Below are 12,823 nucleotides of genomic sequence, written 5' to 3'. Positions count from 1 at the left end.
TGGAAGCGTACACACATCTGCAGCTTCATGGGGAAAAGGTAAACAAGCTTTGTTTTGTTTTCAGAATTCTGTTATCACAATTAAGAATATTTAGAAATTCAAAACATCATGTAAATATATTGACAGCTCTTGGAAAGGGGCTATTCAATGAGAGGAGGCTTAGTGGGACATCGGGATTGTCTCCAATGGACTATCTCTCCGAAGTTGCTTTATAAAATTCTCAATGTTCTTCAAATCCAAGATCAGTCATTGCATCCTGCAGTGACTAAATTAACTCTTTCTAAGGCAACTGTCCAGTGTACAGAGACTAGAGCCACACAAGACACGTTTTTCAGAAAGCTCCCTCAAGGAAAGCACCACGGAATCGCATCCAGTGACGAACAAACAAGCGCCCATTATCTCCGGCTTCCCAGGAAACGCCTGCCTCACTGACAGGAGATGCTCTCTTTCAGCGCGAACGTCACAGACTGTATTTTGCTCAAATAAAACAGTTCCTGTGTTGTTGGATCTCTTTACATTTTTATTCACTGCACCCTTGATTAGGGATGGCCGTTAGGTCCACCAGAACTAATGTCCTGACAATTCCATCCTATCTCCACGCTGGCCTGAAGCACACCTAGGAATAGAAAGGAAGCGTATTAAGCAGATCAATGTAATACGGTTCATGTGAACAGAAACTGGAATTGGGCAAGTTCTCATTACTTCTTAGATCTAGCACTTTGCATTGTGTGGCTTCCGAGAAAAGTTGCTGATAAACGCAATTTCACTGAGGCCAGAAACTGCTACCTTGGGGTTGTTTTTGTTTTCGATCCGATTTACTGAAAAGATACAGAGCACAAAGCAGCTCTCTCATCAGAGCCCAGGGATACTGGCAATACTGAGCTACTCTGCAGACGATTCGGAGCAGCCATTCAAAACCTGGGAAAATGTGTCATCAGTATCATTCTGTCTTCATTTAAAATGCTGACACTTTGGTCACCAAGGGTTTTTTCATTAATTTTGATTTAAAAATATATATATATATATATATGTGTGTGTGTGTGTATATATATACACACACACACACATATATATATACACACATATATACATATATACACACATATATATACATATATATACATATATACATATACATATATATACATATATACATACATATATATATATATTGCATTAAAGTATTATTTATTACTGAGTGTTTTGTACCCAGTGCAACTGCATTGCTTGCTTCACCCTTGTCCAGATTCTGGTCCATACTTTTCCTAAAGAACTCGGAAGAAAGGCAGAAGCCTTGTTTGAGGAATATGGTTTCTATCCCTCATCAGGCAAATCGCCAAAATGATCATCTCTTCTTACATGAGTCTTTCTAAGAACTTTGAAGATGCCATCAAACCAATACTGAAGCCTCCCTCCTCTTACGCCGGGCCCCTGCACATTATCAGGCAGTCTATTCCAGTGGTTCTCAACCTTCTGGCCCTTTAAATACAGTTCCTCACGTTGTGACCCAACCATAAAATTATTTTCGTTGCTACTTCATAACTGTAATGTTGCTACTGTTATGAATCATCATGGAAATATCTGATATGCAGGATGGTCTTAGGCGACCCCTGTGAAAGGGTCGTTTGACCGCCAAAGGGGCCGCGACCCACAGGTTGAGAACCGCTGGTCTACTCGGAGCTACTGGGTGCTACCGCCAGTCCACAAGCTGTTGGCTATAGGTTCACCATCAAAAAGAAGCTTGTGTCAGAGCTTTACATCAGCTGTGTCCCTACACATGCTGTTGGGTGCAGTTTGAGTTTTTTTGTTCGTTTCCATTTTTAACATGTGAAACTTTTCCTTTCTGTTTCCTGGCTTGGCTCTGAGGCAAAGGTTCTAGCACACTATTCTGGCTACAACAGACCTGACCCAGGATGACTTCTGGACCCCTGATGTCATGCACGACGTCTAGTTGTTAAAATTCAGTACAAATAAGGGAGAGGCTCCCAGCCTGCTGAGTGCCTATGATACGAAGCAGCAGCTTCCTTGTTGTTAATAAACCCACACCAAAGGAGTGTCCTTGCCTTCGGCCATCAGCGGCAATATCCTAGAACCTCGGGACCTCTAAGAATGCCAGCGAAGCGGAGCCCCACCCACAAAAGTCTGACCTCCATGGTGTGGACCCTGAAGAGCTGGGTTGGAGGCTGGGTGGGGTGGGGGAAATGGAAAGACCTTTGTAAAGTTTTGCTCGGAGATTTTTTTTTTTTAATATATTTTATTGATTTTTTACAGCGAGGAAGGGAGAGGAATAGAGAGTTAGAAACATCGATCAGCTGCCTCTTGCACGCCCCCCACTGGGGATGTGCCCGCAACCAAGGTACATGCCCTTGACCGGAATCGAACCCGGGACCCTTCGGCCCGCAGGCGAACGCTCTATCCACTGAGCCAAACTGGTCAGGGCATGCTCAGAGATTTTTAACTTAAACTTTGGTATGTAGTCATTGCTGGGAGGCATATGTAACTGATCAATTCATTGTAAAGTCATCAATTTTAAGATAGCTGTTCTCTGAAAAATTACCTTGTTAAAAAATAAAATAGGTGGGGGGAGAGCAGGCTTAGGGAAACCAAATAGAAATCTACATGTTCAGCAGGAAAAACCTCTGTTTCTGTGGAAATAATCTTTTAAAGAAAGTAAATAGTTTTATTAATGCCAGAAGCTTTTTTCCCCCTTTCATACTGAATTGTGGCTTTTTCAAACACTCTTACAATATTATTCTGCTGAATTCCTGCAATTTCTTAGAGAGTTTCTTAGAAATATTATTTCATCTTCCAGATGAAAACTGAAATATTTGCTTGAAATAAGCCCACGGGTTTCTGAAACTGAGATCCCTGCCCAGGAACTGGGGAGTTTGGGCTGCGTCAAACACTAACAATTTGAAAAATCTTGGAAATCTTAGAGGATCATTAAAGAAACCACCCATTTCTCCTCTTCTATGTTTAAGAGCAAAGAGCTATGTTCAAAACATTTACTAACAAACTGAATTGTGTCTCAGTAAGAACTCTAAGTTAGCAAGATGGTGGTGTTAGGTTTCATCAACGGATTTTAAAATGAACACACACATAAAATCTTTGTTTGCCATGGCCAGTTCATTCAAACAGGTTCATTTCCCATCTTCTCTTTGGCTCAGTTGATTGGAGCTTCGTCCCATTCACTAAAAGGTTACAAGTTTGATTCCCCGTCAGGGCACATACCTAGGTTGTGGGTTTGGTCCTCATACATCGATGTTTCTCGCTCTCTCTCTCTCGTTCTCTCTCTCTCTCTCTTCGTTCCTCTCTATTATAAATAAACATATCTTTGGTTGAGGATTAAAGAAAAAAAATTTTTGTTCTAGCAGAGGAATTGCTTTCTGAACCTTGGAGATCAAATGCATAAATCCCTTATTAGGTATAATAAAATAGTTATTTAATACTACATTTTCCCCCATAATCTGTATTTTATGCCTGTACACCCTCCATTAATTTAAGTCATTCTCCAAATTTGTGAAGAGCAATAAAACTAAAATTAAGTTATAGATTGTATCTGAGGCATTACTATTTATTTCTGTTTGTCTTGTTACTACTAGCATTCTCTCATTTCTTAAGCAACATTGCCATCTGGTGGCTAAGTCCATATATTTCCTAGGGCAACGGGCTTAAAGAGACCCCACAGCACCAAAGATTGGAATTTAGTTATGTCCCTAGAATTTCCTCCAATTGTGGATCTTAGTTAGAAAGGGAGAGGTCATACTAAGACATTTCACAACTTTCGTTTCCAATACTAAATGTTGTTTTGTTTTACATTTCCACCTTTGGCTATTCAATGAAGAAAAGCTGAATTCAGACAAGGAAAACATTAAGAAAAAAGTCTATCGTTATTTCCACCCAACTCTCTATTAGAACTATTAGCCCATGTACTTCAAATCCTGGCATATTCAGAACTGACGTTCCGTTTGGCCCTCTGCATCAATATTTCCTTCCTGGAACTTTGCCAAGCCTGCTTTTCAACTTAACACTGTAGTGACGAGAGTCTTTTGGGGTCTAAAACGAAAAGAAGTGCTTCAGTTTTTGCCAATAGGTATTGAAACAGGTTCATTTCCAATCTTCTCTTTAAGACATTTAGTACTTTGCAAAGTAAACAGAAAAGGCCAAACTTCTCTCCTCTATTCAACGTTTGGGATCATTCCAGTTGAGATGGGCCACCTGTGAGGTCTAATATTTGGATGTCAGTTTCACTCTACTTTAGATTTTTCTCTAGAGACTCACATGAATATTCATAAAGATGCTCCTAACTCTGAGTCATCCAGGTGACTAGCTCCGTCTGGCAGACAACCACGAGGAGGCAGAACATGGCCGATGGGGTCTCATTGTTCTCACCATGACTCTAACTCTCAGTTATACACAGTGAACACAGGTCTACAAGGTGGAAGGGAACGGCTTGTGGGTTTACTATGAAATATATTTCGTGTCAGCTCAACAAAAAAGCTGTCCAAATACAAAACATGAGAGGAAAATTCTAACCTTTAGGGAAGAAAATTAAAATTGCTATTCTTTTTCATCCCTTTCTCTTATTGAAAATCTAATTGCATAGCCCATGATTGGCCATGTTTTTATATGTATGTATGCGCATAAAGAATATGTGTATTAAATCTTTAGTAATTTGCATATTACTGGAGTGTAGCAAATAATATTCTTTTAAATAACATGTAACATATGCAATAAAGCATTTATGCAATATCTTGTTTGTGGGTCATCAAAGCCAGATCTAGATGAGTGTTTCACAAACTCATTCACTGATATTAACAGATGCCCCTAGGGAGTCTGATGCAGTGTACTTGGCGTGGAATTCAGTAATGTATCTCTGATAAGCGTGCCAAGTGAGTTTCGTCACCAAACAAATTTGGGAAACACAAGTCAACATGTATATTGAAGCGACATAAGATGTAAATCAAAGCATAGCTCTGACTTATTGGAAGTTTATCATTCAAGAATCGACTGTCACTTTAATAGCGCAAGCATTCAAAAATTTAGAAAATAACTATTTGACATTTTCATAAAATCGATGTATTGTATAAATCAGAAGTGAAGATGCAAAGGTGAGGGATTTAAGGAAAAACACGAATGCTGGAAAAACAACAATGACAACTATTGGGCTAAAGGGAATTTTATTTCATGATACAAATGATAGAAGGGTGAAGAAAATAAGATGAAAAGAAAAGATCAGCAGAAGTATAAGGAACAGGGATAAATAAGACATGTCTTGCTTTGGCCTTTCATTAACTAATTTATTGTATGAAAGTCTTGTCAGGTGATAAGAGTCAGGATTCTTCCTTCACTTGTAAAAATGGATAAAACCTAACTCCCAATGGTCAGCAGCATCTGCAGTTCTCAAAAATTAAATAGGTCCTAAGGAAGCATTTCCTGAAACAGGTCTTCTAGCACAGTACTTCTATAAGAGCTGCATGCAAAGAAAAGGGTTCCATGGTGGGATAAATTAGAATCCTGCACATGACATTGACCTTGAAGTTGCCCATGAACAGTAAACAGTGAGGCTCTGCAGATCTGTTCAACTCACTTTATTTTTTATTCTCTAAAGTTTTACATATGTCTCCTTTTTCCCCAATTGGCGCCCCCTCCCCTGCCCCCAGCCATTCCCACCCCGGGAAAGCCTTTTTTAACTTATTTTTCAAACCTACATGACCACAGACACTTTTTTTTCAATCGACATCTTATTATCCTGTAGAATCAGTGAAAAGAGTATGAGTTCAACATAAGAAAACTTGGCTTTGAACTTTTGCTCCAACATTTATTTACTAGGATAGCTTACTTAATAATGACCTGGAGCCTTAGTTCCTCCATCTATAAAACAGGTTTAATAATATAAAATGCTTGCCCTAACCAGTTTGGCTCAGTGGATAGAGCTTTGGCCTGCAGACACAAGGTTCGATTCCGGTCAAGGGCATGTACCTTGGTAGCGGGCACATACTCTGTGGGGAGTGTGCAGGAGGCAGCTGGTCGATGTTTCTCTCTCATCGATGTTTCTAACTCTCTATTCCTCTCCCTTCCTCTCTGTAAAAAATCAGTAAAATATATTTAAAACAATAATAATAATATAAAGTGCTTAACACATCTGGCATACAGTAAATGTTAGGTTAAGTACTAGTTATTTGTATTTTACAGATGATATTCTGGGAAACTTAAGGTCATCTTAAACTTTCCATCAGATTATCAATACTAAGTATATGTATTAAATTATGTCAATCATTTATAACACCCAGAAAAAAAACAAAACAAAAAACACCTACCCTCTTCCTTTCAGTTAAACCATTTCAAATCAAAACCAAGAAAGGTTAGAAGTCAGTCACATCAAGTCAAGGCCAGCGAATGAGTGTCACATCAGCCACTGGATATACAAGAATACCAATGGGTCTTGGATCAAAGATAACCATTGTCTTAGTCTGTTCGAGCTGCTGTAACAAGAACGGCATAGACTGGGTGGCTTAGGCAACAGACATGTATTTCTCCAGTTCTGGAGGCTGGGAAGTCCAAGATCAAGTGCCAGCAGATTTGCTATCTGCTGAGGACCCACTTCCTCCCTCATAGAAGACTGTCTTCTGCTGTCTCCTTGATGATGAAGAGGTGAGGGTGCTCTCTGGGGGTCCTTTTATAGGGGCACTAATCTCATTCATGAGGGCTCCACCTTCAGGACCCAGTCACCTCCCAAAAGCCCACCTGCCACCTCCCAAAATCCCATCACAATGGGATTAGGTTGCAACATATAAATGTGTGGGGGACACAAATACTAGCAGCTAATTCATAGCAACCATTTCCAAGATGAAGCAGCCTTTGGGGAGACAGAACTTTCTCTGGCCGGTAAGTCTGTGCTCACACCAAATACAGCAGCAGGAGGGGTGAAACCTGGTTCTCATGCCCTGGGCCATCTCATTCAAAGCGAAAAACCTTTCCATTATATACCCTGAGCTCTAACCATGTTCTAAGGACCCTAATAGTTCCTCATCTCTCCCTTTATCCATAAGACTTTCAGAAGAGAATCTAAAACCTAATTCGTACTACGGGGTTACTGCTCCAAGGCATTCACGTTTGCGCTCTAACAGCCTTCAAAATCTTAAATCTGAGCATAGCTTGAAAAGTGAAATGTCAAGAGAAACCATGAGTGGGGAGGCCTTCCTGGGAAGGCTCCTAAATTTACTTCTGTGGAAAGTAGGTTCTCCGAACTCGACCGTGTGTCTTCTCTTGCTGTATTAATGCGTCTTTTCCACGGGTAAGTACATTTCTAGCCCATTATTTAAGCTGCATCTGTATTTTCTCTGATCATTCTCATCATGTATTACTTTATGCTGGGTAACCTCCCTGATGAGATATCACCTGGTGCTAAGTCTGGGCTTCCAGGAGGCAGTGCATGGCAGACTGATTCGACCCCCTATCCACGTATAATTGACTTCAGCTTATCTCCCAAACAAGAGCTCATTACCAGTCATTGCCCTGTCTTTCAGAGGGAGCACAGACCCACCCCTTTGGCATAGACTGCTCTCGAGTGTGAGCACCTTTTCTCCACAACTGAAAGTCTTGGTCACTGATGTATCCCCAGAGCCTAACACAGTGCCTGGGGCCTCCGTTAACAAGCATCAGCAAATGCTTCTTTTTTAAAATTTATTTTGATTATTTTTTTATTGGTTTCAGAGAGGAATGGAGAGGGAGAGAGAGATGGAAACATCAATGGTGAAAGAGAATCATTGATCAGCTGTCTCCTGCATGCCCCCTACTCAGGATCGAGTCTGCAATCCAGGCATGTGTCCAGACTAGAATTGAACCCTGAGCTCCTGGTTCATAGGTTGATGCTCATCCACTGAGCCACGCCAACTGGGCAGCAAATGCTTCTTAAATGAGTAAATGATGAATGAACAGATAACTTTTTCCATTCTCACTTCAACCTGCGGCCCACAGAGCGAGGCCAATCCAATCCTGAAGTCTGTTGCTCTGTAGCAACGGCTCTGAAACTTGTTCTCTGGCCTAAGACAACAGAGAAAAGTGTAATGTCTCATCGCCAGCATTGCAGCACCAGAAATCGATTGCAAATGGGTCCCACTCATCAACGACGCTCAAGGTCTTCTGATAATTGTCCGGTGACTAAAAACCTTTTCTGAAACATATTTCACATCACATTTCAAGACATTATTTTGGTTGTATCACTAAAATTATGGCTTAACCTATATTAAAATAAAGCTGTAACATACTCATTTATCATATCCTTGTGTTTTTCACCCAATAGAAAAGAGAGCTAGCTGCCCAGTTTTGATATATAATTGCCAGTGATACTATGGAAAGTATGACATTCATGCTGGCACCCAGTGGGCAATTTTTTTTAAGTGTGAAATTGTCCCATCTTTAATTTTAAAAATTAGTTCCAGCTTCATTTTCAAGGTCCCTGTTCACTGACTGTATGAAGGCCAACAAAATTCACTGCTTTGGTATTTAAATGGCAAATACCGAAATGTCACCCATATGGTTCCTGGGCTCACATTTCAGTGACCTAATGCAGTTTGTAATACTAGTTTCGTAAACGCTCTGCTTCCCTTTCCCCTTAATTATAGATATGATACCATTCGAAGTCATACTACTAAGAATTCTTCCACTCAAAACTTTATAGAACGTTATTGGCAGCAATCTGCCCCATGAAGGTTTGTGGGGTGCCTCAAAGTGAACTATAATGGTCTGCAAATTGTCCTGTTACTCAGGAATATGGCAGCGTGGTAATGAGAAGTGTTGGAATTTATCTTATGAGTTTCTCCTCCCCAGACTCATTTTATGATTAATGATCCTAGGGCAGTGATGGCGAACCTTTTGAGCTCGGCGTGTCAGCACTTTGAAAAACCCTAAGTTAACTCTGGTGCCGTGTCACATATAGAAATTTTTTGATATTTGCAACCATAGTAAAACAAAGACTTATATTTTTGATATTTATTTTATATATTTAAATGCCATTTAACAAAGAAAAATCAACCAAAAAAATGAGTTCGCGTGTCACCTCTGACACGCATGTCATAGGTTCGCCATCACTGTCCTAGGATCATAGGTTCAGTAGGTATTTGTTAAAAGACTGAGTAACTCACCGTGGATGACATGACTGAGTTGCATTCTCTTGTGCAGCTCACCACACTTCCATCATTGCCTGGCATAGCTCTCTATATTGCAGGTATCCCCCCACCCCCAAAAAAATTAACATATTTAATCTCTTCAGTTAATATGTGGCATTTCCTCTTTTAAATTTACTGTAGGACTCCATTTTTCCTTTCCACCATCATATCTGCTCTCTATGACAGGGAAATCACCAAAGAATACAACTGGACATGACATTAAGAGCCATTGGAGACGGAACCCCGTCCACCACCATATCCCTAGAGTATGTGTTGTGTCTGGCGCACAGGAAGTACTCACCAAATGAGTATTGGTGACTATATGAATGAATGAATGAGTGAATGAATGAATGAACGAATGAACCAGTAAATAAACGAACTGATGCTACAGGCCGTGGAGGGACAAAAGAAAACAGGGTAGAATATTATTCCAAAATGAAAGGCCTTGGAAGAGGACTGTGCGGTACATTGAACAGGTTCCTGATCTGTAAGGCTGAAGACATCTGCATTTGTTTGGGGCAGCAACTGAAATAACTAAGTGAAAGCTGCATGAGGATGGTAAAGTACTACTCAGAGAGAGCGTCTTGAATATGATGACAATGAATTGTGAACAACATGAACTAAAGCTAGCAATTGAGCTACAGCATGGGATTGCAGCAATCACAGCATTAACCAGACAGGGCACAGCTGGTATTATTCACTGAACGAACTCCGCCCTGCTCCAGGCCCCACAGAATGGGGGTGGGTGAAAGGCATTGCTGACCTTGGGAACCTGGAAGGAAAGCATTTTATAGCAAAGAACCTACAGTTAGTTACAGAAGCAGTTTTTTTCCTCAATTTTATTATTCGATATTAAACCAATAATACAGAAGCTAATATTTACCCAGATTATGAAGTAAGAGCTTTTCATTTTTCAAAGTCACTCAGGTTAAGGTGCCTACCCAGGTGAAAGGAGCACAGGTCGGCCTCCTTTGGTTTTGTGGATTTTTTTCCAAAAATTACTCTAGACTACCCACCATTCCCTGTTGTGGTTATAGTTCAAACTGGAGACCTGAGAAAGGGCACGTGGCCAGACAGGGTACGGAGCACATACACTGAATACAGGTGTCCTTTTTCCAAATCAGGGCATGAACTTCCACATCCAACTCCACAAAGAAAATTCTGGTATGTAAGCATTCTCTTTACTCAGTGAGATGTTAGAAATGACCTTTCGACATATAGCTAAAGGTAATTGTTGCATGGTTTTACTATCCAGCGACTATTCCAGGAATGCGTGTACAAGGCACAACTCTAAGACTTTTGTTCAAAACTTTCCAAGAGCTGTCTATCACTTCAGAGAATCATACCCAGTGACAACCCTATGTGGAATGTTGCCAATGCAACACACACTGGTCTGCCCTGGGAGCTTGTGATGCTACACACGGTGAAAGCATCTGATGACTTCATTCTGTCTTCCAGATGGTCACACCCAAGCTTTGCTATTAAATACATTTTATTCTCTTAAAAACTGCCTTTCCTTTTTACTGCATCCTATTACAGTTAGGGTATTATATTCATTGTTTAAAAATATATGTCATGTTGACCCCATTAACTTTGAATTTCACTTCAGAATTGCCAGAAAAAAAATATTTGTTTGAAAAAGGGGGCACTGACACTGGGAGGGTGCAGAGAACCACTAATCTCATCCAGCCTCTCACTCCACAGGGGACAAAGGCTCAGAGAGGTGAAGTAACGTGCTCAAGGCCACAAAGCCAGCTAATGACCAAACGGAACTGGAGTTACCCGACACCAGGTTCTCCTTCTAGCACCCTGCATGGCCCCGCAGAGAGAACTACACAAATACTCCGCGTAGGGAAAACCAACTCACCCTGCAGGATGCGCTGGTGACATTACACCCAAGGGCAGCACTGGGCGATCTCTCCCCCCTCTCTAGGGACAGATGTTTTAGAGAAATTCGGCAGGGAAGCGGGGAGGTTCCACCTGAAAAGCTTCAGGTGCTGGGATTGGCACTGAGTTGATGCAAGCTGAGCTGTGGCCAATTCAGAGTTCCTCTCTAAAAGGCACTTGGCGAAAGCAGTCATTTGTCAGGCTTGTGTACAAGGCCGGTGTTAAAGTAAAAAAATAAATAAATAAACAAAAAGCCTAAAAAGACTATTGCTTATCTTGAAAAGCCACATTCCATTTTTATCTTGAATTTACAACAGAACTTCACAGTGAAGAAATTGAAGAATAAAATCAGTAAATGGTGTTCCTAGTTTTAGGCCTTGAGTTTAGGTATTTGGGGTCAGACAGAGTTCATAGGAGGTCTGAATTTGTGACCAAGTAGGTGGAATAGGGAAAGGGCGTGGCCCAGGTAGCTGTTATATTTAACACATACATTAAAGCTGTATGAAACATTCCCAGGAGATAAGCATAAGGTAATGAACATTTATCTCAATGCTGCCTTCTGTCCAAATCACTGCTCCGCACTTATGAAGCGAGAAAACTCTCTCAACTCAGTAGCTTCAACGTACAGTACTCAGCTCAACCAAACTGGGCACCCAAAGTAAGAAAGCAGAAGCAAGCCAATGAATGACCTACAGCCTGGTCACTCACCATCATCTGTATGCAGCCTAAAGTCACCATTCCTGCTACAAGTTCCCCAACCTGAGCTTAGGGCTGGCTTCCAAACCTCAAAAGCAAAGTAAAACACCCAATTTTGTTTTCAAGTTAGAGCTAATCCTATTAATTATAATGCTGATGATCAAACTGTAAACTACGACCTCTCCTGTCTTTTGGACTCGGCATGGTAAAGGTTTTCCGAGGGCGTTCACCCAGTTGCCATGAGAACCCTGAACCTGGGCAATGGACTCCTTCGAATGAATGTGATCCTAAACACCCATGCAATCGTTTTTATCAAAGTCATGGGGTTGGTACCTATCAAATAAAATAAAATGCAATATATCTGAAGTTACAAATGCGTCAAGCCAAAACATTTAAGTCTCTGTGTGGAGTGATACACAGAATTGCCCTTTCACATTATCCTAAGTGAGGAGTGCGGCAGACACAGCGGGCGGGCGGGCGGGCGCCGGGGAGGCTGGCTGGTGCAGATGCGCTGGTGCGGGTGATGTGCTGTGGCAGAGGAACACGCCTGGTGGTTTAATACCCTAGGGAGGGGAAAAAAGTTCATTGTGGCCCTTCCTGCAGGGTCCCTCCTGGTAGGACCTAAATGAAGCAGGGTGCTTGATCTAGGTTTATGTCCATCAAGTCTCTCAATTGGAGGCTCCGTCTATGTCTCCCCCCACCCCCCACCCCCACATGGGACCTGCTCAGGGGCCACCCATCCAGAAATACAAGGTGTCAGGTGGCGGTAAAAGATGTTCCCTGTGAAGCAAAACATTCCTTTTGCTGCACAAGGCTGAGTATTAAAAGGAGCATTAAAAAACAGGAGACTGTTCTATCTAACATCTAAACCAGCCCACTTACTTGGCAGTGCACATCTTATTGGAGAAGGACTCCGGCTTCGAGATATCTGGAAAATATACAAGTGGAAAGTGGCTTACACAGTAGGTGGAGCCCGATGAATGATTCCCTTTGACTTTTTTTTTCCCTGAACCGTCAGCTAGCTAGTTGCTCTGAGACACTTCAGAACGTGATTTCCCCGCTCAGGCTGG

At 41.4% G+C, this 12,823-nt stretch overlaps 1 protein-coding gene across 4 annotated transcripts in view; it reads right to left on the bottom strand.

The window, feature by feature from the left end:
* Window positions 1-9,905: 9,905 nt before the first annotated feature.
* SPATA18 (spermatogenesis associated 18) overlaps window positions 9,906-12,823 on the bottom strand; it is a 33,131-nt gene continuing 30,213 nt past the window's right edge. For all 4 annotated transcript variants that reach the window (XM_036333739.1, XM_036333748.1, XM_036333768.1 and 1 more), the window contains 2 exons: window positions 12,636-12,681; window positions 9,906-12,316 (listed from right to left, as the gene is read on the bottom strand). In XM_036333739.1, the coding sequence (XP_036189632.1) occupies window positions 12,309-12,316; window positions 12,636-12,681 (54 nt within the window). In that variant the 3' untranslated portion in view covers window positions 9,906-12,308. The remainder of the gene's footprint in view (window positions 12,317-12,635; window positions 12,682-12,823) is intronic.

This window comes from Myotis myotis, unplaced genomic scaffold (assembly GCF_014108235.1).
Source record: "Myotis myotis isolate mMyoMyo1 unplaced genomic scaffold, mMyoMyo1.p scaffold_m19_p_1, whole genome shotgun sequence".
Lineage (NCBI taxonomy): Eukaryota > Metazoa > Chordata > Mammalia > Chiroptera > Vespertilionidae > Myotis > Myotis myotis.
The sequence above is the reverse complement of the archived record's forward strand: the minus strand, read 5'-3'. Positions and strand labels throughout refer to the sequence as shown.